Raw genomic sequence first — 25,145 nt, forward strand, 5'->3', positions numbered from 1 at the left:
AGGGGTAGAAGGTGTCATTGGGAACTATGGCGTACCAGGTGAAAATGAGAGTGGTGAGAGACTGGTAGATATGCGTGTTGAGCAAGAGATGGTGATAAGTAATAGCTTTTTCAAAAAGAAAGATAAAAATAAGTATACATGGGTAAGAGTGGCAAATGGAAGAGTAGTAGAAAGGGCATTAATGGATTATGTGTTGATAACTAAAAGAATGTTTGGAAGATTGAAAGACGTGCACGTGTTTAGGGGTATGGCTAACGGTATGTCTGATCAATTTTTGGTGGAAGGAAAATTAGTTGTAGCAAAAGAATGGGGGAATAGAGTAGGTGGATGTAAAAGGGAGGTAGTGAGGGTTGAAGAGCTAATAAAACCGGGGGTAAAATGTAAATATCAGGAAAGGTTGAAAATGATATATGACGAAGTGAAAGTAAGAGAAACTGGCAATTTAGAGGAGGAGTGGAAGTTAGTAAAAGAAAATTCTGTTGGGATTGCAAGTGATGTGTGTGGAAAGAAGGTTGTTGGAGGCAGCATGAGGAAGGGCAGTGAATGGTGGAATGAAGGAGTGAAGGTAAAAGTGGAAGAGAAAAAAGAGGGCTTTTGAAGAATGGCTGCAGAGTAATAGTATAGAGAAGTATGAAAAATATAAAGAGAAAAATGTGGAAGTAAAGCGCAAGGTACGTGAGGCAAAGAGGGCAGCTGACCTGAGGTGGGGCCAGGGACTGGGTCATTCTTATGAAGAGAATAAGAAGAAGTTTTGGAAAGAAGTGAAGAGAGTAAGGAAGGCTGGCTCAAGAATTGAAGAGACAGTGAAAGATGGAAATGGAAGGTTGTTAAAAGGAGAGGAGGCAAGAAAAAGATGGGCGGAATATTTTGAAAGTTTACTGAATGTTGAGGATAATAGGGAGGCAGATATAATTGCTGTTGCAGGTGTTGAGGTGCCAGTGATGGGAGATGAGAATGAGAGAGAGATTACAATAGAGGAAGTGAGGAGAGCACTAGATGAAACGAGAGTAGGAAAAGCATCTGGTATGGATGGTGTGAGAGCTGAGATGTTGAAGGAGGGGGGTGTGACTGTACTTGAATGGTTGGTGAGATTGTTTAATATGTGTTTTGTGTTGTCAATGGTACCAGTAGATTGGGTTTGTGCATGTATTGTACCACTATATAAAAGGGTAAGGGAGATGTGCATGAGTGTTGTAATTCAAGAGGTATTAGTTTGTTAAGCGTAGTTGGAAAAGTTTATGGTATAGTAATGATTAATAGGATCAAGGATAAAACAGAGAATGCAATCTTAGAAATACAGGGTGGTTTTAGAAGAGGTAGGGGTTGTATGAATCAGATTTTTACAGTTAGGCAGATATGCGAGAAATATTTAGCAAAAGGTAAGGAGGTGTATGTTGCGTTTATGGATCTGGAGAAAGCGTATGATAGAGTTGATAGGGAAGCAATGTGGAATGTGATGAGGATATATGGAGTTGGTGGAAGGTTGTTGCAAGCAGTGAAAAGTTTCTACAAAGGTAGTAAAGCATGTGTTAGAATAGGAAATGAAGTGAGTGATTGGTTTCCGGTGAGAGTGGGGCTGAGACAGGGATGTGTGATGTCGCCGTGGATGTTTAACTTGTATGTTGATGGAGTGGTGAGAGAGGTGAATGGTCGAGTGCTTGGACGAGGATTAAAACTGGTAGACGAGAATGACCATGAATGGGAGGTAAATCAGTTTTTGTTTGCGGATGATACTGTACTGGTTGCAGACACAGAAGAGAAGCTTGGACGATTAGTGACAGAATTTGGAAGAGTGTGTGAGAGAAGGAAGTTGAGAGTTAATGTGGGTAAGAGTAAGGTTATGAGATGTACGAGAAGGGAGGGTGGTGCAAGGTTGAATGTCATGTTGAATGGAGAGTTACTTGAGGAGATGGATCAGTTTAAGTACTTGGGGTCTGTTGTTGCAGCAAATGGTGGAGTGGAAGCAGATGTACGTCAGAGAGTGAATGAAGGTTGCAAAGTGTTGGGGGCAGTTAAGGGAGTAGTAAAAAATAGAGGGTTGGGCATGAATGTAAAGAGAGTTCTATATGAGAAAGTGATTGTACCAACTGTGATGTATGGATTGGAGTTGTGGGGAATGAAAGTGATGGAGAGACAGAAATTGAATGTGTTTGAGATGAAGTGTCTAAGGAGTATGGCTGGTGTATCTCGAGTAGATAGGGTTAGGAACGAAGTGGTGAGGGTGAGAACGGGTGTAAGAAATGAGTTAGCAGCTAGAGTGGATATGAATGTGTTGAGGTGGTTTGGCCATGTTGAGAGAATGGAAAATGGCTGTCTGCTAAAGAAGGTGATGAATGCAAGAGTTGATGGGAGAAGTACGAGAGGAAGGCCAAGGTTTGGGTGGATGGATGGAGTGAAGGAAGCTCTGGGTGATAGGAGGATAGATGTGAGCGAGGCAAGAGAGCGTGCTAGAAATAGGAATGAATGGCGAGCGATTGTGACGCAGTTCCGGTAGGCCCTGCTGCTGCCTCCGATGCCTTAGATGACCGCGGAGGTAGCAGCAGTAGGGGATTCAGCATTATGAAGCTTCATCTGTGGTGGATAATGTGGGAGGGTGGGCTGTGACACCCTAGCAGTACCAGCTGAACTCGGTTGAGTCCCTTGTTAGGCTGGGAGGAACGTAGAAAGTGAAGGTCCCCTTTTTGTTTTTGTTTCTTTGTTGATGTCGGCTACCCCCCAAAATTGGGGGAAGTGCCTTGGTATATATATGTATGTATAAGAGTTTATAGGTGTAGTATATATTTTCTTTGTAGGAAACATACACTGTACTTCACTTTATAGGAGGCATTTCGTACCTACCTAAAAAAGACTTACGGCGCTTCACCTGCAGGCAATTAACGATGTACTTTGTTAGTGATAGGTGGCGCGAGAGTTAAGATGTACCTGTCACAAAAATAACCACTTTTGTTTCTGGCTGCAGCAGGCCCAGTTGTGCTTCTTTGTAGAACTCTCGGCTGTTTGATCTTTTCTTACTTGCTCTTCAAGTGCTTAATAGAACTCTCACTTTAGATGCTCTGATGGTACACAGATACAAGACAAGGTTCAGCACCTATGACAAAATTTACGCAGAAAGAATTTAGTCAGCAGCTTCATTGACTTTTCCTGTTTTGCTGAGCTGGGGTCTCCATGTCATTTGTAAGAAATCTTACTTTGAGAGGGATGGGGACATAGGAAATGCTCTTTTTTACCAGACAGAAGACAAGATTCAGTGCCTTTTTGCTGCTGTGGTTTGGTGGATAAAATGCTAGGATGGAGCTCAAATATCTATTGACGAGTTGATTGTTGATGTCTGTATATTGTACTTCACCTTCAGACCTATTCAGGATGAAGAATAATTATTGACTACATGCTGTCTGAAGTAGAGCTATATTTTATGATCATGTTTGTGATGTTTTACCCTTTACTTTATTCTTTCTTTTTCTCCATCTTTATCTCTTTGATTTTGAGGATAGATAATATCTTCTCTTGATAGTGTAATAGGTTTTATACCTAATACTGTATATGTATTTTTTTTTATATTTCAATCTTTGCAACTTATTTTTTTATGGATAGAAGTTGAAGGATTTGAAAGTACAGCTAATCAGTAGTAAATGGTAGATGTAAGCTCTTATAAGGTGAAAATGTTTTGAATGAAATCATTGTCAATCCTACAGTGGTGGTCTTGGGATAGTGTTTAACTGTTGAAGAATTTCATTGTCAATTTCAGCCTGCAAAATAGTTGGAACCTCATCCAAAACATTAGCCCGTGTGACTAAAACTCTTCTATCATATAGGATTATATAATCCATAAAAATCATTCAACTTTTGTCCATATTCTTGGTAGCTTTTTACTATTTTCAAATGAAGTTATCGGGGTGAATGTCTTTAACGGTATTTTGAAAATCCCATGATTCAGTTCAGCTTCTCTGCATGACATCGCCTTATAACTAGGTAGGTGTGTATAATAATTTGATGATTGATAATATCTGTTAATTTTTTATATGGAATACTATTTAAAAACTATTTTCAAATATTTTTTACTGTTTGAAAGGCTGTTGTTTAGAGATTGAATATGAGTGAGAGCTTATATTAATTATGTTTCGTAGGTGTTTGTTGCATTCAAGGGATTTTAAAAATTCTGCATTCTGCCATTATGCATTCATTTTGTTTTATTCATGAATGAACATAGACTAATGTAAAATACATATCTTTCACCATTCTATGTTCATAGATGCCGTCCAGTTATACACAGATCCAATCAGTAGGTTAAACACCCCTCAAAGTAATTGCAATTACCATGAAAGTACAATTATGAGTGTGTTCTCTATCCAGTCTCATCTAGTCCTTGCCCTTATTTATTAAACCAATATTTTGAAGGGTATAATGCCCATCACACAACATGAATTTCATTATAAGGCTCAATTCTGAGCAGTGCTTTGTCAAAAGTATTGCTATGCCAGATGGTAGATTGTTTCCTTGCTTTGTAAAAGTTATTAATTAAACACCGTAAAAGATTTGTTGGTTATTAATCAAACACTGTAATAGATTGGTTGGTTATCAACTAAATATTGTTTGAGAGGTTTTGATTGTCTCCGTATGGAAGTTATTTTAACATTTTTAAGGCGTAATTTTTTTATTCACCGTCAATCATCTCTTAACAACTTTATAAGAAAGAAACATTTTTAATAGATAAAATCTTTGTATTGTGAATTATAGAAAATTACAAGTTAAAATTTTTCCAACAATTCGAGATGAAAACTAAATGTTTATTATACAAGTATTTTTCATACATTCTGATGAGCAGAAACTTGAGCACTCATGCAATTTTGTAATATGTTTAACTTTATGCTACAAAAATATATGGGTCCCGTGTATATTTTTAGAAGAGAGATTATATTTCAAGGATAAAACTGCATGTTATTTGGGTGTGGACAGCAACTGCAAACTTTCCTTACTATTTTTTTGTCATAGAATAGCACATATGCATAAGTTTTTTATTTTTTTTTTTTTTGCTAATTAAGACCACTTTTGCTTTTAGTAAGTAAAGAAATACAGCTGTTAGCATTAGTAGGTTTAATTGGAAGGAAAAAAAATACTTCTTTTGTAGTCAAGTTATGTCACATGATTAAACATGTAGAAAATTTTGTACCCAGGCATGTAAATTAGTCATTAATCAATTTAATTTTTTTTTGAAGGACATAACTGAAAGAGTTAGGGAACTGGATCACTTTGCAAGTAGGATGAGCCATTACAATGTTGCTTTGGACAAGGATAAATCTCTGTAAGTATAGCAGTGTAATCATGTTTCTTACTGATATATTGGCATATAAGAATGATTGTTAATATGTGTTTGTTTCACAACAAACCTCTTACTTATAATTAGCCCAAAATTGTTCTCAGTGTACAGTATATCGTAGATGCTTCATTCCTGATCTAAAGAAAATAGTCTAATGTTTGATAGCACAGTGCATGTGCCTCATGAATCCTCAGGTTCTCAGCAGATAAGGAACTCACGTTTTGTATTATTTTTTTACACATAATACTGTAAACGTATTTTTGTTCTTGGTGTACCAATTTTCGTGGTCTTCGTGGTTGGATAATCCATGAATTTACAAATCCAACGAAAAATTTTATTCACTGTCAGATTTTGGTATTGAACTTTGACACATTCGATTTGTGTTGGTGACCTACATTGTCTAAACCATTGTGGATTACTAATTATTTTTATTTGTTATTGTGAATGTTTTATTTCGGTGTGCACTATTAACAATTATTTTTTTTCTTTTGTAGTTTTAGTCATTTTCAGAGATTACTAGTTTATTTATTTTTTTATTTTTTCTATATATTGAATTTTTTCAATATTAAACTTAGCCGGTGATTATATAAGCTGCAACTCTGTTGCTCGACAGAAAACTCTACGTTCAAAATACGCCAGCGATCGCTATGCAGGTAGGGGGTGTACATCAACAGCGCCATCTGTCGAGCAGGTACTCAGTACTCAATGTAAACACAGAACCAATTTTCTCTCTGTTGGGCTACCGGCAAGACCTACTAATACGCTGTTACTAACTGGATTTGTTTTCACAACTATTTGGTGAAGTACACTATTCTAGTTTTGAGCTTTCGCTATGCAGGTGTTTTATCTTCATCTCAAAACTTGAACTCGTTTTGGATAGATTTAATTAGGGTGATAAAGAGAGTATGGACTCTCTTTCACTTTTAAATGGCCGACCCTTCCCTTAGACGGAAGTGTGTTTAGGTTTTTAGTAATTTTGCTTAACACGTTATAGATCTATATATTTTATATCTCTCCGCCTTTATTAGGCCTCTTCGATTAACTTTCCATTTATTATAAACATATAAAGATAATTTTTATGTTTTGTTTATATGCGACCTTTCCTGATAGTAGGCGGTCCTAACTTGGAACCGAAGTTAATCAACGTTGAGCCCGTTATATCGTATTTAGCCTTTAAAGAATTTAAAACTTTTTAAATTTAATGTTTTATGAAAGAATTTCTTTGATAGTCTTCGTACTGTTTTCAAAGATGAACTAACGTTTAGTGTTTTAGACTACGCAGTTGTTGACGTTCAGGACGTTCAACATGCGCTCTATCGTTACGATAGAGAGAGAGTGTATCACGGTTTCACTTTGCAGTAAGAGTAAATCGATTCTGACGTTTTGTTCATTCTTTCTTAGCTTTAATGTTTTAAATTCTAAATTAAAGGAACTTTTTATTTGGAAAACCTTTCAGTTTTTTTCCTTTAGTCAAATAACATGTTTTTTTTGACGATATATAATTGGGCTCTTCTCTTAGGTGCGAAATCAAGAGAGAAAGAGAGAGAGAGATAGAGACGGAGGGAGAGAGAGGAGAGAAAACGTTCCGTTCAAGCGGGTAACGTTGTTCTCGTGTTACTCTCGTCCCTAGTCGCTGTACGGGGAAGAAGATAAAACGTTTCTAGGGTTTTATTCTTGTCCCCAGGCTATGTGCGGTGAGAGATTGTAAACGTAGTTTATTTGAACTAGTGTTTAGTCTCTTTCCCAGCCACTGAATTTTTTATCTTTATATATGTTTTCTGTTTTTTGCTAGTATTAATGAGCTGCATTATACGACTGATTTCGCAATTACTACCTTTTAATGAGGGTAGAATTGCGTGTTTCAGGTAGAAATCAGTAAAAGTTTCGATTTCAGTGAAATAAGTGCAAAACAGAAAATCGAAGTGATAAAGTGATATGCGCAAATTTTACAGTGTTGCGTCCGAGGGTTCGTCTGTTCGTGCCTGTCGTTCACCTAGTCCGGGACCTCTTGCAAGCTCCCAAGCCCAGGGGAGAAGTAATGTCGAACGACTTATGGGTTCGTCAGGCCTTGATCAACGAACAGATGTTTCCCTCCGTGGTTTCGGGCGTATCTACCCAAGATCGCCCCACCTACACAAAGACGAGAGAGCCCATTTATTTCTCGTCTGCGGAAGAGGTTTCTCGTAAGAAACCATGGACCAAGGTCTCGCAGCTTATTAAGCGCAAGTCGGTCCCTTCCGCGCAAGTCCAACAGCCCAGTTGTAGCCACTGGGTCAGTTCGGACTCGCTGCAGTCTTCCGACGACTGCTCACCTCCTAGAGAGGCAAAGCGGTACCGCATCAGGCAGTCACACCGTCTGTTGCCGCACCTGCTCCTGTAGACCCTAAGTGGTCTTTGCTGCAGACCATGCAGTCTCAGTTAACGTCATTGATGCGGGACTTTCGTGCGGAGAAGGTTGACACTGCACCAACCTCTAGCCTACAACCAACCACGGTTGTGCGTCCTGTGGACGCTGAGGCGACCTTCTGCCGCACTCCAGCTGAGAGAGTCCCGCCACCCATGCGTTCCAGTGCACCCTGCCAGCCGCATGTTGACATTCAGTAACGCACGGAACCTTCCGTTGATGTTCGCGAGGTACAACAACAGTCTAAGTTGTTTTGTTTTGACGCGGTGCGTCAACCTCCGCATTCTAGAGTTGTTTTGACTGCTCAGCATAGACAGTCAAAGCAGTCTCGAGTGAACACTGTATGTCCTCACGCACCTGTTGTGGTTGACAGTTCAGTTGTTGACAGTTCACAGACTGTCAAGCAGTTACATGACGTTGCCTTCTGGTCTGCTACTAATGCACCAGTGAGAGACTCACTGAGGTAACCTAGCTTTTATCGGACAAGGTTCCTGTAGATGAGAAAGTGCTGTTCTCCCTCCTACTGATATTCCCTTGAGGACTCTGTCATTTGGAGAGGAGCCTTAAGCTGCTTAGCCTCCTATGGACTTTAATTAAATCTTGATGATTTTTTAAGGATCTTCGTCCGGATCTTGTAACTGCTGCTCCTCGTTCGCCTAAACGTCAGAACTTACACTAGGCCTAGCTACTTCGAAGCCGTTGTTTTTAAGCTAGTGCTCTCTCGCTCTCCTAGAGAGCGTTACGTTGGCTAGGCGACTGGTTTTTGCACCAGGAGGAGTTTTAGGGATACAGCCTTTGATTTCCCTGCTTTTAAACTGGCTTATAGAGCGAGAGTCTGATAGGACACGAGAGAAGTTCTCGGCTTGGGAGTTCATGCCTCTGCCCAGATAGACTTCTCAATTCTGGTAGACTCGCCCTGGCGCCTAGCCAGGAGACGCTCCAAGTTGTTTACAGGTCAACTTCTCAACTTTTGTCGAGCCTTTGAAGTTTTGCTGTACTATTATGTCACACATAACAAGGCTTTCAGGGATGGTAAATGGTTCCGCCTCAGTCGCTAACCCCGTCTGTTGCCACACCTGCTCCCGTAGACCCTAAATGGGCTTTGCTGCAAGACATGCAGTCCAAGCTTGCGTCCTTGATAGAGGACTTAAATGCGGAGAAGAACCTTCTGGCCAACAACCTTCCAACCGGTTGGTTGTGCGCCTTGTTGACGCTGAGGTAACCTACTCGCGTCTGCCAGTTGAGGTGGTTCCTCCTTCTGGCCAACAACCTTCCAACTGGTCGGTTGTGCGCCCTCTTGACGCTGAGGTAACCTACTCGCGTCTGCCAGTTGAGGTGGTTCCTCCACCGATGCGACCCAGTGTGGGTTGCCAGTCGCACGTTGACGTTAAGCGACGCTCGGAGGTGGTTGTTGACGTTCAGGACGTTCAACAACCAGCAGAGGTGACTTGTTGTGACGCAGTGCGTCAACCTCAGCAACCCGGTAGGGTGTTGACTGCACAACCCAGACAGTCTAGACAGTTTCGGGTTGACGCTGTACTTCCTCGCGCACCCATGGTTGTTGACAGTTCACAGACTGTGCAGCAGTTCCATGATATTGCGTCCGGCTCCGTCACGCATCCACCAGTGCGACCGGATTCAGCGAGTCAGACGTTGCCCACTCCGTTGCCGTTTCCTCATCAGTTTCGGATGAGGAACCCTCTGATGAGGACGTTGCTGAACTAGACGATCAGCCCCCAGCCCTGCTATCCATCCAGAAGATGCTGAAGAAGGAACGCTGCCAGTCAGGCTGTGGATGAGTCTGGTAGGGACACTGTCATCCGTGTATCAATTTGTGTCACTAGGAAGACTACACCTCCGTCCTCTTCTATACCATCTAGCTTTTCACTGGAAAAAGGACAAGACGCTAGAAGCGGTCTCGATCCCGGTTTCCGGAAAGATAAAGTCTTGTCTGACTTGGTGAAAGGACTATATCAACCTTAGAGAGGGTCTTCCCCTGACTGTTCAGACTCCCAACCACGTTCTCTTCTCGGACGCATCGGACGTAGGCTGGGGTGCGACATTAGACGGTCGGGAATGCTCGGGATTATGCAACTCGAGTCAAAGGACAATGCATTTCAACTGCAAGGAGCTACTGGCAGTACGTCTGACCTGGAAAAGCTTCAGGTCTCTCCTTCAAGGCAAAGTGGTGGAGGTGAACTCGGACAACACCACGGCTTTGGCGTACATCTCCAAGCAAGGAGGGACCTACTCTCTGACATTGTACGAGATCGCAAGGGACCTCCTCACCTGGTCAAAAGGTCTAGACATATCACTAGTAACGAGGTTCATCCAAGGCAACTTGAATGTCATGGCAGATTGTCTCAGTCGGAAGGGACAAATCATTCCAACAGAATGGACCCTCCACAAGGATGTATGCAAGAGACTTTGGGCCACCTGGGGCCAGCCAACCATAGATCTCTTTGCAACCTCGATGACCAAGAGGCTCCCAATATTTTGCTCACCAATCCCGGACCCAGCAGCAGTTCATATAGATGCCTTTCTACTAGATTGGTCACACCTAGATCTATATGCATTCCCTCCGTTCAAGATTGTCAACAAGGTACTGCAGAAGTTCGCCTCTCACGAAGGGACAAGGTTGACGCTAGTTGCTTCCCTCTGGCCCGCGAGAGAATGGTTCACCGAGGTACTTCGATGGCTAGTAGACGTTCCCAGAACACTTCCCCTAAGGGTGGACCTTCTACGTCAGCCACGCGTAAAGAAGGTACACCAAGGCCTCCACGCTCTTCGTCTGACTGCCTTCAGACTATCGAAAGACTCTCGAGAGCTAGAGGCTTTTCGAAGGAGGCAGCCAGAGCGATTGCTAGAGCAAGGAGAACATCCACCCTTAGAGTCTACCAATCGAAGTGGGAAACCTTCCGAAACTGGTGCAAGTCAGTATCCGTATCCTCGACCAGTACCTCTGTAACTCAAATAGCTGACTTCCTCTTATATCTGAGGAAAGAATGATCTCTTTCAGCTCCCACTATCAAGGGTTACAGAAGCATGTTGGCATCAGTCTTCCGTCACAGAGGCTTAGATCTTTCCAACAATAAAGATCTACAGGACCTCCTTAAGTCTTTTGAGACTACGAAGGAGCGTCGTTTGGTTACACCTGGTTGGAATTTAGACGTGGTACTAAGATTCCTTATGTCTGACAGGTTCGAACCGCTACAATCAGCCTCCCTGAAAGATCTCACCTTAAAGACTCTTTTCCTGGTATGCTTAGCCACAGCTAAAAGAGTCAGTGAGATTCATGCCTTCAGCAAGAATATCGGATTCTCATCCGAAACGGCTACATGTTCTACAACTTGGTTTTCTAGCCAAACACGAGCTGCCTTCTCGGCCTTGGCCAATATCGTTCGATATTCCAAACTTATCGTATGGTTGGAAATGAACTAGAAAGAGTCTTATGTCCTGTAAGAGCTCTTAAGTTCTATTTAAAAACCTTTACGAGGCCCGTCTGAAGCTTTATGGTGTTCAGTTAAGAAACCATCTTTGCCTATGTCAAAGAATGCTTTATCCTATTTTATCAGACTGTTAATACGAGAAGCTCATTCCCATCTGAATGAGGAAGACCAAGCTTTGCTGAAGGTAAGGACACACGAAGTTAGAGCTGTCGCAACTTCCGTGACCTTTAAACAAAATAGATCTCTGCAAAGTATAATCCACGCAACCTATTGGAAAAGCAAGTCAGTGTTCGCGTCTTTTTATCTTAAGAATGTCCAGTCTCTTTACGAGAACTGCTACACTCTGGGACCATTCGTAGCAACGAGTGCAGTAGTGGGTGAGGGCTCAACCACTACAATTCCCTAATTCCATAACCTTTTTAATCTTTCTCTTGAAATGTTTTATTATTGTTTTTGGGTTGTCCGGAAGGCTAAGAAGCCTTTCGCATCCTACTTGATTTGGCGGGTGGTCAAAGTCATTTCTTGAGAAGCGCCTAGATTAGAGGTTTTGATGAGGTCCTGTTGTATGGGTTGCAACCCTTGATACTTCAGATCCTAGGGGTCGCTCAGCATCCTAAGAGGATCGCGAGGCTCCGTAAGGAAGACGTACTTAAAAAGGCAGAGTAATTGTTCAAGTCGACTTCCTTACCAGGTACTTATTTATTTTATGTTTGTTATTTTGAATAACTGCTAAAATGAAATACAAAATACTTAGCTCATAATAATGTAAACAAGTAATGCTGGTCTCTACCCACCCCCCTGGGTGTGAATCAGCTTATATAATCACCGGCTAAGTTTAATATTGAAAAATGTTATTTTTATTAATAAAATAAATTTTTGAATATACTTACCCGGTGATTATATATTAAAGGACCCTCCCTTCCTCCCCAATAGAGACCCAGTGGACCGAGGAGAAAATTGGTTCTGTGTTTACATTGAGTACTGAGTACCTGCTCGACAGATGGCGCTGTTGATGTACACCCCCTACCTGCATAGCGATCGCTGGCGTATTTTGAACGTAGAGTTTTCTGTCGAGCAACAGAGTTGCAGCTTATATAATCACCGGGTAAGTATATTCAAAAATTTATTTTATTAATAAAAATAACATTTTTCATATATTTTCTGAATAATAATTAGAATTAAAATCATTGTTTTTTATTTCATATTTATTTTAATATTTTCATCAATGAATAACTGCATTTCATAACAAAAATAGTATTAGCTACTAATATGCACAAAGCAAGTCAGGTTTTCAGCAGTCTGCTGGGTTTGGTAGGCCTGGTGTAGTAGGTTCTTTGGTCTTGACAGAGACAGTTTTCAACCACTGCGTTAACGACATGTTTGAAAGTGATATGCATACTACCTATCTCGTCTCTATTTAAAAGCTGTAAATTACCACTGAGTAACAACAAAAGACTTTGAGTAATGTTTTAGCTTGGGATACTATATTAGAAGAAATTGGGTAGTTTTGTAATTTTCTTTTTTAGCGGTGACATTATAACCATTTGTAGTGATAAGTAATCCCTTAATTAATGTTAATTATTAAAAATTTTAATAAATGAAGAAAAGCAATGCATTGCAAATGAACACTTTATCATAATTGGGGTTCACCTAATAACCAAAAAGGTAAAAGTTTCAAATCGGAAATCCACGAATATATGAATCCACGAACCAACATTTTTTTATAAAACAACGAAAATTGGTACCCACGAACAAAAATACGTTCACAGTACTTAAAAAAAGAGAGTTAGTTTGTTTTTATGTGTTTACAAGCTTTCCATCCTTTGAAATAGTTAATGTCTTGAGTGGCACTGGAATGGCTATTGAATTCATTAACAAAGTACTTAATGACAGGTGGTGAGCGCAGGCAACTAGCCCTGGCCACTATCCTGTCAAAGGCTTTTCACTTTTGGCTTTGGCCTCAAGGATTACATATATGCTGCTGTTGCGTCCTATCCAAAGGTTGTTAATCTTTTTTTTATATTGTTTGGTTTGAATTGTCGATTAGTGGTTTCATTCCCATCATTATGGGAGCGAAGCAGAATGCTCATAAATGTTCAAGGGGGAGAACGGATATTTTACCAGAAGTTCTGATGGTGGAAGAATCTCCCTATTCTTCCTCCTCGACTCTTGTCTCTCACGCCAGCCACGACTCCGTCAAAGGTAAAATTTGAGTTAATTTGTCATTATATTTCTATTCTTTATTGTGAATTATTAATTTATGTTAATTTTTTATGTTAGGGACTATGATTTGCTCTTTATATAACATTACGAACATTTAGGAATGAGTGAGTGTATATAATTTATGTATTTATGATGTGTGGACTATATTGAGTGCATTTTCATTAATTCTTATAGTAAATTTTTTTTACATATATGAGCATTTGGGTAATTTTATTTTATGCATATGAGCGTTTTGGGTTGCAAGCTCGCTCCCAAGAACAAACTGAACTCTTAATCTGAGGTACCACTGTCCATTTATAATATGTATATATGTATATACATATCTTATTATTTATCTTTAGTAGTTTATTCTTTACTCTTTAGTTCTCTTCTCCACTGGGCTACTTTTGCACTCATAGGCCCTTGGGCTAGTTGCTATCTACCTTGGCACCTACCCCAATTTTGGGTTTAGTCAACAGCAAAAATAAAGAAAAGGGGGAATTTTTCTTTTTTCCTCCTTGCCTGACAAGGTATTGCCAGGGTGCCATATACCCACCCTCCCCTCCATCTTCCACCACAAATGAAACTTCATATGCTGACTCCTTTACTGCCGCTATCTCAGCGGTCACCTTATAATAGCAATGCCGCTCAGAACTGCTTCATAATCGCTCGCCATTCCTAGGAAACTCTTTTGCCTCTATCACATCTGTCCTGTCCCCTAGGGTTTTCTTCATCCATCCACCTAAACCTTGGACTTTCTCTTGTACTTCTCCATTCAACTCTTGCACTCATCACCTTCTTCAGCAGATAACCATTTTTCATCCTCTTTACATGGCCAAACCACCTCAACATATTTATATCCACTCTAGCTGTTAATTCATTCTTCACACACACATTCTCACTCTTATGGCTTTGATCTCAAGTCACTTTCATTCCCTACAACTCTTATCCATACATCACAGTTGGTACTGCTGAACTATATGGCATACTTACTGCTATTGAAAAAATAACATTAAAAGAGGAGGACAATTTTACCTTTTTTAGTGATGCAAGAAGTGTCCGACAAGCTCTAGAAGTTTTTAATTCTTGTAACCCTTTAGTTTTAAGAATTTTAGAGTGGCTTTTTATTATTAGGCTGAGAGGTATAACAGTTTGATGTTGCTGGGTTCCGGCACATGTAAGTGTGTCTGGAAATGAGAAGGCAGATTTACTTGCAAAGACTACTGCTGCTGAATTGCTACCAGGAAGGTATCCCATCCTCTGATATGATCTTTTACCTAGCATTAAGAATTTCTTTTATGATAATTGGCAACAGGATTGGGGTAGTTTAGTTGGTTATAAGATAAGAGAAATAACAAATGTTATATCTCCTTGTAGGTATAACATGATGCTCTGAAAGTGGGAGACTACTTTTGTTGTCTCCACATTGGTCACTCACTGTTGACACACAAGTTTCTGATGACTGGCCAGCACCAGCCTAATTGCAATGACTGTTTGGTATCCTTGACAGCGAGGCATTTGTTGACTGAATGCCCCTCTTTTATCACCGTAAGAAGTAGCTATCTGTTTGAGGCTCGAGGTGAGGATGGCAGGTTCATCCATGCCAAGATTCTTGGGCAGGATGTGGTGTACCATGTTACTGGTATTTTTAGATTTATTCCAGAAACAGGTCTTCTGAAAGCTATTTAAATTGTATAAGGACATCTTTGTTTTTGTGGTTTTAAATTGAATATTTTTTTAATCCTTATTTAAAATAAATATCAGCATCAATGACCTTTGATGTCAGGATGCCAGAGAACTCTAAATCAATCAATCACAGTTGGTACAATCACTTTCTCATAAAGGACTAGATTTGCAGGTTGAGAGGTAGTTTTAATGATAGTAATAGCAACTAAAGCATCATCACTGATTCATGATGGACAATAGAATTTATCTCTAAATCTTCTGATTCATCTGGCACTGTCTTGTGTAATATTATTAGCTCAAAGGCCCTTTCTGGTGTACTGTACAGTACTCTTCTTTTAATATGGAATGGTCCGTTTCCTATGCTTATGGTAGGTGATGCAGATAATACAGATTTGTATCTTTAGAAATGCCATATTACTAAGAAATTCTTCAATACTTTTATGTTTTGTATTTTATCTTTATTGCATTGAAAATTAATTTTATTCTAAAGTAATAGTTTGTATTCATGCTGTTATATTATTGACATTTTTTCAATATTAAACTTAGCCGGTGATCATATAAGCTGCAACTCTCTTGCTCGACAGAAAAACCTACGGTCAAAATACGCCAGCGATCGCTATGCAGGTGGGGGTGTACATCAACAGCGCCATCTGTCGAGCAGGTACTTAGTACTCCAAGTAAACAAAGAACCAATTTTCTCTCTGTCGGGCTACCGGCAAGACCTACTAATACGCTGTTACTAACTGGATTTGTTTTCACAACTATTTGGTGAAGTACACTATTCTAGTTTTGAGCTTTCGCTATGCAGGGGTTTTATCTTCATCTCAAAACTTGAACTCGTTTTGGATAGATTTAATTATGGTGACAAAGAGAGTATGGACTCTCTTTCACTTTTAAATGGCCGACCCTTCCCTTAGACGGAAGTGTGTTTAGGTTTTTAGTAATTTTGCTTAACACGTTATAGATCTATATATTTTATATCTCTCCGCCTTTATTAGGCCTCTTCGATTAACTTTCCATTTATTATAAACATATAAAAAAAAATTTTTATGTTTTGTTTATATGCGACCTTTCCTGATAGTAGGCGGTCCTAACTTGGAACCGAAGTTAATCAACGTTGAGCCCTTTATATCGTATTTAGCCTTTAAAGAATTTAAAACTTTTTAAATTTAATGTTTTATGAAAGAATTTCTTTGATAGTCTTCGTACTGTTTTCAAAGATGAACTAACGTTTAGTTTTTTAGACTACGCAGTTGTTGACGTTCAGGACGTTCAACATGCGCTCTATCGTTACGATAGAGAGAGAGTGTATCACGGTTTCACTTTGCAGTAAGAGTAAATCGATTCTGACGTTTCGTTCATTCTTTCTTAGCTTAAATGTTTTAAATTCTAAATTAAAGGAACTTTTTATTTGGAAAACCTTTCAGTTTTTTCCTTTAGTCAAATAACATGTTTTTTTTTGACGATATATAATTGGGCTCTTCTCTTAGGTGCGAAATCAAGAGAGAAAGAGAGAGAGAGATAGAGACGGAGGGAGAGAGAGGAGAAAAAACGTTCCGTTCAAGCGGGTAACGTTGTTCTCGTGTTTCTCTCATCCCTAGTCGCTGTACGGGGAAGAAGGTAAAACGTTTCTAGGGTTTTATTCTTGTCCCCAGGCTATGTGCGGTGAGAGATTTTAAACGTAGTTTATTTGAACTAGTGTTTAGTCTCTTTCCCAGCCACTGAATTCTTTATCTTTATATATGTTTTCTGTTTTTTGCTAGTATTAATGAGCTGCATTATACGACTGTTTTCGCAATTACTACCTTTTAATGAAGGGTAGAATTGCGTGTTTCAGGTAGAAATCAGTAAAAGTTTCGATTTCAGTGAAATAAGTGCAAAACAGAAAATCGAAGTGATAAAGTGATATGCGCAAAGTGTTACAGTGTTGCGTTCGAGGGTTCGTCTGTTCGTGCCTGTCGTTCACCTAGTCCGGGACCTCTTGCAAGCTCCCAAGCCCAGGGGAGAAGTAATGTCGAACGACTTATGGGTTCGTCAGGCCTTGATCAACGAACAGACGTTTCCCTCCGTGGTTTCGGGCGTATCTACCCAAGATCGCCCCACCCACACAAAGACGAGAGAGCCCATTTATTTCTCGTCTGCGGAAGAGGTTTCTCGTAAGAAACCATGGACCAAGGTCTCGCAGCTTATTAAGCGCAAGTCGGTCCCTTCCGCGCAAGTCCAACGGCCCAGTTGTAGCCACTGGGTCAGTTCGGACTCGCTGCAGTCTTCCGACGACTGCTCACCTCCTAAGAGAGGCAAAGCGGTACCGCATCAGGCAGTCACACCGTCTGTTGCCGCACCTGCTCCTGTAGACCCTAAGTGGTCTTTGCTGCAGACCATGCAGTCTCAGTTAACGTCATTGATGCGGGACTTTCGTGCGGAGAAGGTTGACACTGCACCAACCTCTAGCCTACAACCAACACGGTTGTGCGTCCTGTGGACGCTGAGGCGACCTTCTGCCGCACTCCAGCTGAGAGAGTCCCGCCACCCATGCGTTCCAGTGTTCCCTGCCAGCCGCATGTTGACGTTCAGTAACGCACGGAACCTTCCGTTGACGTTCGCGAGGTACAACAACAGTCTAAGTTGTTTTGTTTTGACGCGGTGCGTCAACCTCCGCATTCTAGAGTTGTTTTGACTGCTCAGTATAGACAGTCAAAGCAGTCTCGAGTGAACACTGTATGTCCTCACGCACCTGTTGTGGTTGACAGTTCAGTTGTTGACAGTTCACAGACTGTCAAGCAGTTACATGACGTTGCCTTCTGGTCTGCTACTAATGCACCAGTGCTGTATGTCCTCACGCACCTGTTGTGGTTGACAGTTCAGTTGTTGACAGTTCACAGACTGTCAAGCAGTTACATGACGTTGCCTTCTGGTCTGCTACTAATGCACCAGTGAGAGACTCACTGAGATAACCTAGCTTTTATCGGACAAGGTTCCTGTAGATGAGAAAGTGCTGTTCTCCCTCCTACTGATATTCCCTTGAGGACTCTGTCATTTGGAGAGGAGCCTCAAGCTGCTTAGCCTCCTATGGACTTTAATTAAATCATGATGATTTTTTAAGGATCTTCGTCCGGATCTTGTAACTGCCGCTCCTCGTTCGCCTAAACGTCAGAACTTACACTAGGCCTAGCTACTTCGAAGCCGTTGTTTTTAAGCTAGTGCTCTCTCGCTCTCCTAGAGAGCGTTACGTTGGCTAGACGACTGGTTTTTGCACCAGGAGGAGTTTTAGGGATACAGCCTTTGATTTCCCTTCTTTTAAACTGGCTTATAGAGCGAGAGTCTGATAGGACACGAGAGAAGTTCTCGGCTTGGGAGTTCATGCCTCTGCCCAGATAGACTTCTCAATCCTGGTAGACTCGCCCTGGCGCCTAGCCAGGAGACGCTCCAAGTTGTTTACAGGTCAACTTTTCAACTTTTGTCGAGCCTTTGAAGTTTTGCTGTACTATTATGTCACACATAACAAGGCTTTCAGGGATGGTAAATGGTTCCGCCTCAGTCGCTACCCCGTCTGTTGCCACACCTGCTCCCGTAGACCCTAATGGGCTTTGCTGCAAGACATGCAGTCCAAGCTTACGTCCTTGATAGAGGACTTAAATGCGGAGAAGAACCTTCTGGCCAACAACCTTCCAACCGGTTGGTTGTGCGCCCTGAAGACGCTGAGGTAACCTACTCGCGTCTGCCAGTTGAGGTGGTTCCTCCACCGATGCGACCCAGTGTGGGTTGCCAGTCGCACGTTGACGTTAAGCGACGCTCGGAGGTGGTTGTTGACGTTCAGGACGTTCAACAACCAGCAGAGGTGACTTGTGACGCAGTGCGTCAACCTCAGCAACCCGGTAGGGTGTTGACTGCACAACCCAGACAGTCTAGACAGTTTCGGTTTGACGCTGTACTTCCTCGCGCACCCATGGTTGTTGACAGTTCACAGACTGTGCAGCAGTGCCATGATATTGCGTCCGGCTCCGTCACGCATCCACCAGTGCGACCGGATTCAGCGAGTCAGACGTTGCCCACTCCGTTGCCGTTTCCCCATCAGTTTTGGATGAGGAACCCTCTGATGAGGATGTTGCTGAACAAGACGATCAGCCCCCAGCCCTGCTATCCATCCAGAAGATGCTGAAGAAGGAACGCTGCCCAGTCAGGCTGTGGATGAGTCTGGTAGGGACACTGTCATCCGTGGATCAATTTGTGTCACTAGGAAGACTACACCTCCGTCCTCTTCTATACCATCTAGCTTTTCACTGGAAAAAGGACAAGACGCTAGAAGCGGTCTCGATCCCGGTTTCCGGAAAGATAAAGTCTTGTCTGACTTGGTGAAAGGACTATATCAACCTTAGAGAGGGTCTTCCCCTGACTGTTCAGACTCCCAACCACGTTCTCTTCTCGGACGCATCGGACGTAGGCTGGGGTGCGACATTAGACGGTAGGGAATGCTCGGGATTATGCAACTCGAGTCAAAGGACAATGCATTTCAACTGCAAGGAGCTACTGGCAGTACGTCTGACCTGGAAAAGCTTCAGGTCTCTCCTTCAAGGCAAAGTGGTGGAGGTGAACTCGGACAACACCACGGCTTTGGCGTACATCTCCAAGCAAGGAGGGACCTACTCTCTGACATTGTACGAGATCTCAAGGGACCTCCTCACCTGGTCAAAAGGTCTAGACATATCACTAGTAACGAGGTTCATCCAAGGCAACTTGAATGTCATGGCAGATTGTCTCATTCGGAAGGGACAAATAATTCCAACAGAATGGACCCTCCCCAAGGATGTATGCAAGAGACTTTGGGCCACCTGGGGCCAGCCAACCATAGATCTCTTCGCAACCTCGATGACCAAGAGGCTCCCAATATTTTGCTCACCAATCCCGGACCCAGCAGCAGTTCATATAGATGCCTTTCTACTAGATTGGTCACATCTAGATCTATATGCATTCCCTCCGTTCAAGATTGTCAACAAGGTACTGCAGAAGTTCGCCTCTCACGAAGGGACAAGGTTGACGCTAGTTGCTTCCCTCTGGCCCGCGAGAGAATGGCTCACCGAGGTACTTCGATGGCTAGTAGACGTTCCCAGAACACTTCCCCTAAGGGTGGACCTTCTACGTCAGCCACGCGTAAAGAAGGTACACCAAGGCCTCCACGCTCTTCGTCTGACTGCCTTCAGACTATCGAAAGACTCTCGAGAGCTAGAGGCTTTTCGAAGGAGGCAGCCAGAGCGATTGCTAGAGCAAGGAGAACATCCACCCTTAGAGTCTACCAATCGAAGTGGGAAATCTTCCGAAACTGGTGCAAGTCAGTATCCGTATCCTCGACCAGTACCTCTGTAACTCAAATAGCTGACTTTCTCTTATATCTGAGGAAAGAACGATCTCTTTCAGCTCCCACTATCAAGGGTTACAGAAGCATGTTGGCATCAGTCTTCCGTCACAGAGGCTTAGATCTTTCCAACAATAAAGATCTACAGGACCTCCTTAAGTCTTTTGAGACCACGAAGGAGCGTCGTTTGGTTACACCTGGTTGGAATTTAGACGTGGTACTAAGATTCCTTATGTCAGACAGGTTCGAACCGCTACAATCAGCCTCCCTGAAAGATCTCACCTTAAAGACACTTTTCCTGAGATGCTTAGCCACAGCTAAAAGAGTCAGTGAGATTCATGCCTTCAGCAAGAACATCGGATTCTCATCCGAAACGGCTACATGTTCTACAACTTGGTTTTCTAGCCAAACACGAGCTGCCTTCTCGGCCTTGACCAATATCGTTCGATATTCCAAACTTATCGTATGGTTGGAAATGAACTAGAAAGAGTCTCATGTCCTGTAAGAGCTCTTAAGTTCTATTTAAAAACCTTTACGAGGCCCGTCTGAAGCTTTATGGTGTTCAGTTAAGAATCCATCTTTGCCTATGTCAAAGAATGCTTTATCCTATTTTATCAGACTGTTAATATGAGAAGCTCATTCCCATCTGAATGAGGAAGACCAAGCTTTGCTGAAGGTAAGGACACACGAAGTTAGAGCTGTCGCAACTTCCGTGGCCTTTAAACAAAATAGATCTCTGCAAAGTATAATCGACGCAACCTATTGGAAAAGCAAATCAGTGTTCGCGTCTTTTTATCTTAAGAATGTCCTGTCTCTTTACGAGAACTGCTATACTCCGGGACCATTCGTAGCAACGAGTGCAGTAGTGGGTGAGGGCTCAACCACTACAATTCCCTAATTCCATAACCTTTTTAATCTTTCTCTTGAAATGTTTTATTATTGTTTCAGTGCCACTTTCCTCTTGGTAAGGGTAGAAGAGACTCTTTAGCTATGGTAAGCAGCTCTTCTAGGAGAAGGACACTCCAAAATCAAACCACTGTTCTCTAGTTTTGGGTAGTGCCATAGCCTCTGTACCATGGCCTTTCACTGTCTTGGGTTAGAGTTCTCTTGCTTGAGGGTACACTCGAGCACACTCTCCTATCTTATTTCTCTTCCTTTAGTTTTGTTAAAGTTTTTATAGTTTATATAGGAGATATTTATTGTTGTTACTCTTCTTAGAATATTTTATTTTCCTTTTTTCCTTTCCTCACTGAGCTATTTTCCCTGTTGGAGCCCCAGGGCTTATAGCATACTGCTTTTCCAACTAGGGTTGTAGCTTAGTAAGTAATAATAATAATAATAATAATTGGGTTGTCCTGAAGGCTAAGAAGCCTTTCGCATCCTACTTGATTTGGCGGGTGGTCAAAGTCATTTCTTGAGAAGCGCCTAGATTAGAGGTTTTGATGAGGTCCTGTTGTATGGGTTGCAACCCTTGATACTTCAGATCCTAGGGGTCGCTCAGCATCCTAAGAGGATCGCGAGGCTCCGTAAGGAAGACGTACTTAAAAAGGCAGAGTAATTGTTCAAGTCGACTTCCTTACCAGGTACTTATTTATTTTATGTTTGTTATTTTGAATAACTGCTAAAATGAAATACAGTGATACCTCGGTACTCGACCATAATCCGTTCGAGATCCGTGTTCGACCTCCGATTTGTTCGAGTACCGAATTTTTTTTCCCCATAAGAAATAATGGTATATATTCTATTCCGTTCCCAAGCACTCGAACAGGCCCAAAATATTAATAAAACGTGTACCTAAACAACAATAATTATCTAAATGTGTATGAAATTGGTCAGAAAATCCTATAAAACAATTTTAAACCATTTACTGTACTAAAATAAAACAATTTTAAACCATTTTCTGTACTGTAGTGAACATACCTTTGAGCAGCGGTTCGATGGCATACAGGGATGGATGTGGAGAGGATGGAAGGGGGAGGTTACTGCTTGGAAGGAGAGTCCCCTTCCATGATGTGGCGGGGTAGTTCTCCTTCAGGAGTTGTTTCTCTCTCCAATGAAAGGGTGGGCAGATCTATTTCAGGGGTTTCTTCTCTTCTTTGTCTCTTCTTTGGAGGAGAAACAGGCTTTGATGTAGCAGCTTTCTTTTCTTTTGTGAAAAACTGGTCTATTGTTAATTGTTTCTTCCTCCTCTGCAGTATTCTTCGAAAATGATACATGACACTATCATTAAACATATGCACTGCCCGGTTTGCTACTGCAATTTCTGGGTGGTATTTTTCAGCAAAAGCCTGCACATCTGCCCACTTGGAACAAATTTCATTGATGAGAGAACTTGGAACATCCTCCCTTACCTCATCCTCTTCTGAAGATTCCTGCTCCACAATCAGATCCTGCTGCTGTTGTTGTTGCAGGTGCAACAATTCCTCCACAGTCAACTCGGTAGAATGGCTTTCTACAAGCTCATCAATATCATCCTTGTCGACCTCAAGCCCCAAACTCCTGCCCATGACAACAATTTCCTCAACGACATCAGTGTCATCAGAAATTACAGGGGTAGCAGTGCTTGGACCCGCCTCTGGTTGGAAACCTTCAAACTCCCTCTCTGTGACACATGATGGCCACAGCTTACGCCAGGCAGAGTTCAATGTCCTATAGGTCACACCTCGCCAAGCTTGGTCAATCATGTTAACAGAGTTGAGGATGCTGAAGTGTTCCTTCCAGAATTCCTTTAGGGTCAACTTTGTGTCACTGGTCACTTCAAAACACTTTCTGAAAAGGGCCTTGGTATAGAGTTTTTTGAAGTTTGAAATGACCTGTTGGTCCATGGGCTGGAGTATGGGAGTAGTATTGGGGGGCAAGAATTTGATTTTGATAAAGCTGTATTCTTCTTTCAAGTCATCCTCGAGACCTGGAGGATGTGCAGGAGCATTGTCCATAACCAGAAGACATTTCATTGGCAAGCTCTTTTCAATGAGGTAAGCCTTAACCTGGGGGGCAAACACTTCGTTTATCCACTCAGTAAAGAATTGTCTTGTGACCCAAGATTTAGTGTTCGAGCGCCACATAACTGGTAGTGCACTTTTACAAATATTATTTCGTTTGAACACCCGGGGGTTGTCCGAGTGGTACACTAACAAGGGTTTGATCTTGCAATCGCCACTTGCATTTGCACACAGCAACAATGTTAGCCTATCTTTCATTGGCTTGTGACCTGGCATCTTCGTCTCGTCCTTGGTAATGTACGTATTGGCTGGCATTTTCTTCCAAAATAACCCAGTCTCATCACAATTAAAGACTTGTTGTGCGATCAAATTTTGTTCATTTATGTACCGATCGAATTCCCCCACGTATTTATCGGCTGCAATTTGATCCGAACTAGCTGCCTCCCCATGCCTAGTAACACGATGAATACCTGTTCTATTACGAAACTTTTCAAACCAACCCCTGCTCGCTTTAAATGTAAATGAATCACTTTCACTGGTACTCGGACTTTTCTTCACTAATTCTTCATAGATATGCAACGCTTTTTCACAAATGAACGCTTCACTAACACTTTCCCCGGCCAACTGTTTTTCTTTAATAAATATTAAAAGCAACTTTTCCATCTCCTCAATCACTTGTGGCCTTTGCTTAGTTACCGCCGTAACTCCCGTTGCAACATTCGCCTTCTTAATCATTTCTTTATGCTTTAAAAACGTAGAAATGGTCGACTTCGCCATTCCGTATTCTACCGCTAAATCGGACACTCGTACACCATTCTCATATTTCGCTATAATTTCCTTCTTCAACTCGATCGTTGTTCGCACTGTTTTCCTCTTCTCCTTCCCCTTAACACTCATTACTTTCTTGGGACTCATTATGAAAGCTAAAAAAGCAATTAAAAGCACTGAAAATCACTAAATCACAACGAATGCTGATCGCGCGTTGTCTGAGTGACGCTCTCGAGAGAACTGATGCTTCCCGAACAAGCGAGAGTGGCCGAGATGGCGCGATCATCACAAAGCCCATGCGGTCGTCACGTGTTCGGCTGGTCGAGTACCGAATTTTTGGTCGAGCACCGCAGCAAAAATTTCTCGAAAATTTTGGTCGAACTCCGAATTGTTCGAGTATAGAGTCGTTCGACTACCGAGGTATCACTGTACAAAATACTTAGCTCATAATAATGTAAACATGTAATGCTGGTCTCTACCCACCCCCCTGGGTGTGAATCAGCTTATATGATCACTGGCTAAGTTTAATATTGAAAAATGTTATTTTTATTAATAAAATAAATTTTTGAATATACTTACCCGGTGATCATATATTAAAGGACCCTCCCTTCCTCCCCAATAGAGACCCAGTGGACCGAGGAGAAAATTGGTTCTTTGTTTACTTGGAGTACTAAGTACCTGCTCGACAGATGGCGCTGTTGATGTACACCCCCACCTGCATAGCGATCGCTGGCGTATTTTGACCGTAGGTTTTTCTGTCGAGCAACAGAGTTGCAGCTTATATGATCACCGGGTAAGTATATTCAAAAGTTTATTTTATTAATAAAAATAACATTTTAAGGAACTTGAGCAGTTCGGAGTGGTTGACAAAGGAAGAGTTTGAAATAAAGATTATTGAAGCCATGAAGGATTATCATGTAAGTATTTACTGTAATTATTTTTCATTAAGATAAGTATTTTTCTTTCCTGTTTGATGAAGAGGTTTTTGAATTGTCCTAAAAATATTAAAGAAAAACTAAATAAAGATTTT

At 41.6% G+C, this 25,145-nt stretch overlaps 1 protein-coding gene across 1 annotated transcript in view; it reads left to right on the forward strand.

Moving 5' to 3' along the window:
- Positions 1–25,145, forward strand: part of LOC137656127 (small ribosomal subunit protein uS9m-like) — a 102,653-nt gene that overhangs the window by 31,146 nt on the left and 46,362 nt on the right. Inside the window, exons 5-6 of the mRNA XM_068390307.1 lie at positions 5,214–5,299; positions 24,957–25,032. Of these exons, the coding sequence (XP_068246408.1) occupies positions 5,214–5,299; positions 24,957–25,032 (162 nt within the window). The remainder of the gene's footprint in view (positions 1–5,213; positions 5,300–24,956; positions 25,033–25,145) is intronic.

This window comes from Palaemon carinicauda, chromosome 17, assembly GCF_036898095.1.
Source record: "Palaemon carinicauda isolate YSFRI2023 chromosome 17, ASM3689809v2, whole genome shotgun sequence".
Lineage (NCBI taxonomy): Eukaryota > Metazoa > Arthropoda > Malacostraca > Decapoda > Palaemonidae > Palaemon > Palaemon carinicauda.